General features: G+C 46.9%; 1 protein-coding gene across 1 annotated transcript in view; it reads left to right on the forward strand.

Moving 5' to 3' along the window:
- The window catches only part of LOC125047911 (lachesin-like), a gene marked incomplete at its 5' end in the record, with an annotated part of 80,309 nt that extends 77,972 nt beyond the window's left edge, over positions 1-2,337 (forward strand). The window contains one exon of the mRNA XM_047646457.1: positions 1,988-2,337. Coding sequence (XP_047502413.1) covers positions 1,988-2,337 — 350 coding nt within the window. The remainder of the gene's footprint in view (positions 1-1,987) is intronic.
- Positions 2,338-2,500: the final 163 nt, after the last annotated feature.

Raw genomic sequence — 2,500 nt, forward strand, 5'->3', positions numbered from 1 at the left:
TTGTTGTTATTATTATTATCATTATCATTATTACTGTAATCAATATCACCATTTTTGTCATTATTATTGTTATTGTTATCTTGTTATTACTATGGTTATTATTATTATTATAATTATCATTATCACTATTCTAATTATCATCATTATCATTGTTATCATAATTATCATCATTATTATCATTATCATCATCACTCTCATTTTCTACCATTATCATGTGTGTTGTTATTACCTTTATTGTTATTACTACTGCTATAATTATCATCATTGCTGTTATAGTTACTATTGTCGTTGTTGTTGATGTTGTTGTTATCCCACTCATTACTCTTTGTTTTCACTATTTTTTGCCTCTGTTCTGTTGTCCCTTCTACGCTTCACTTCATATTTTCCTCTTTCCTTCTCTCCTGTTTTCCCGACCTCTTCTCTCATCCCGTTTCTCCTCCCTCACTTCTTCCTTCTATTTTCAACTTGCCCTTTCCCTTTCTCTCTCTCTCTCTCTCTCTTTCTCTCTCTCTCTCTCTCATCCATTTCTCTCCTCATCCCTCTCTCCCACTTCCAGGTAGAAAATTGAGATGGATTAGTGGCTGTCACTATTGATATCAATAATCCTTTTTTATCCCCTGACACTAAAATACGTTGCTGCGTTGGTGTCCAGCGACCGCCGGGTTAAACGCTTTTGAATTTCTCTTCGGTAAGTTTATAATGTAAGGTCGCTAATTTCATGCAAGTCGCGTGAAAGAAAAATTGAACTTATTAAGCACCACAGTTCTCATCCCAAGGGCGCTGTTATTCCCTGATATGCAACGCGGATTATTGCAGAGCAATTTTGGGCTTGCGGTCTCTGATGTTGGGTTCGATATCTGCGCGGACTTTGTGAAATTCCCCGGCAAGGCGAAATTCTCTTTTGAAACTTTATGAATTGGATTATATTTGGCTCGTACTTGACCCTAGCATACTAATATAATTTTGTTGTGATGTACTGATCTATTTGCGGAGCTAGCTTTGTCTCTTTCTCGCTTGCTCTTTTTTTTTCTCTCTCTCTTGCTCCTTATTTTTTTTTCTCTCTCTCTCTCTCTCTCTCACTCTCTCTCGCTCTCTCTCTCTCTCTCTCTCTCTCTCTCTCTCTCTCTCTCTCTCTCTCTCTCTCTCTCTCTCTCTCTCTCTCTCTCTCTCTCTCTCTCTCTCTCTCTCTCTCTCTCTCTCTCTCTCTCTCTCTCTCTCTCTCTCTCTCTCTCTCTCTCTCTCTCTCTCTCTCTCTCTCTCTCTCTCTCTCTCTCTCTCACTCACTCACTCTCTCTCTTTTTCTCTCTCTCTCACTCACTCACTCTCTCTCTCTCTCTCTCTCTCTCTCTCTCTCTCTCTCTCTCTCTCTCTCTCTCTCTCTCTCTCTCTCTCTCTCTCTCTCTCTCTCTCTCTCTCTCTCTCTCTCTCTCTCTCTCTCTCTCTCTCTCTCTCTCTCTCTCTCTCTCTCTCTCTCTCTCTCTCTCTCTCCTCTCTCTCTCTCTCTCTCTCTCTCTCTCTCTCTCTCTCTCTCTCTCTCTCTCTCTCTCTCTCTCTCTCTCTCTCTCTCTCTCTCTCTCTCTCTCTCACTCTCTCTCTCTCTCTCTCTCTCTCTCTCTCTCTCTCTCTCTCTCTCTCTCTCTCTCTCTCTCTCTCTCTCTCTCTCTCTCTCTCTCTCTCTCTCTCTCTCTCTCTCTCTCTCTCTCTCTCTCTCTCTCTCTCTCTCTCTCTCTCTCTCTCTCTCTCTCTCTCTCTCTCTCTCTCTCTCTCTCTCTCTCTCTCTCTCTCTCTCTCTATCTCTCGTTCTCCTTTTTTCAGTATGATTTCATTAATTTGATTCTAGACTCAATGTACTAATGAACAATAGGCGTGTGTATGTGTGCGTGTGCGTCTGTGTGCGTGCATCCAGCACTCTCTTCCACCCGACGCCCTTCTCCTCAGAGTGCCCCCCACGAGCCCCACCCTCTGACCAAACCCTCCTGTGTTTCAGAGGCGCGCGCCGTGATCCAGGGCGAGCCCGACCTGCACGTGCACACAGGCGTGCGTCTGCGACTGCACTGCTCGGTGGAACACGCCACGGAGCCGCCCGTGTACATCTTCTGGTTCCACAACGGCAGCATGATCAACTACACCCCCCGGCGCCGCTTCAAGGTCATGGAGCACAACTTCGGAAGTTCGCTCGTCATCACCAACGTCACCTGGGAGGACGCCGGCGACTACCGCTGCGAGCCGTACCTGGCCATCCCCACCAACGTCACGCTGCACGTCGTCGCAGGTACGTCGGGGTTGAGTATTATAACCATCATCTTTCTCAGAGTTCCCACCGTCTCTGGGCCATAGGAGGTTATGGGGGACCATGGGAGGGTATGGGGGGCCATGGGAGGGTATGGGGGACCATGGGAGGGTATGGGGGGCCATGGGAGGGTATGGGGGGCCATGGGAGGGTATGGGGGGCCATGGGAGGGTATGGGGGGCCATGGGAGGGTATGGGGGGCCATGGGAG

The sequence above is a fragment of the Penaeus chinensis genome, chromosome 42 (genome assembly GCF_019202785.1).
Source record: "Penaeus chinensis breed Huanghai No. 1 chromosome 42, ASM1920278v2, whole genome shotgun sequence".
In the NCBI taxonomy this organism is placed as follows: domain Eukaryota; kingdom Metazoa; phylum Arthropoda; class Malacostraca; order Decapoda; family Penaeidae; genus Penaeus; species Penaeus chinensis.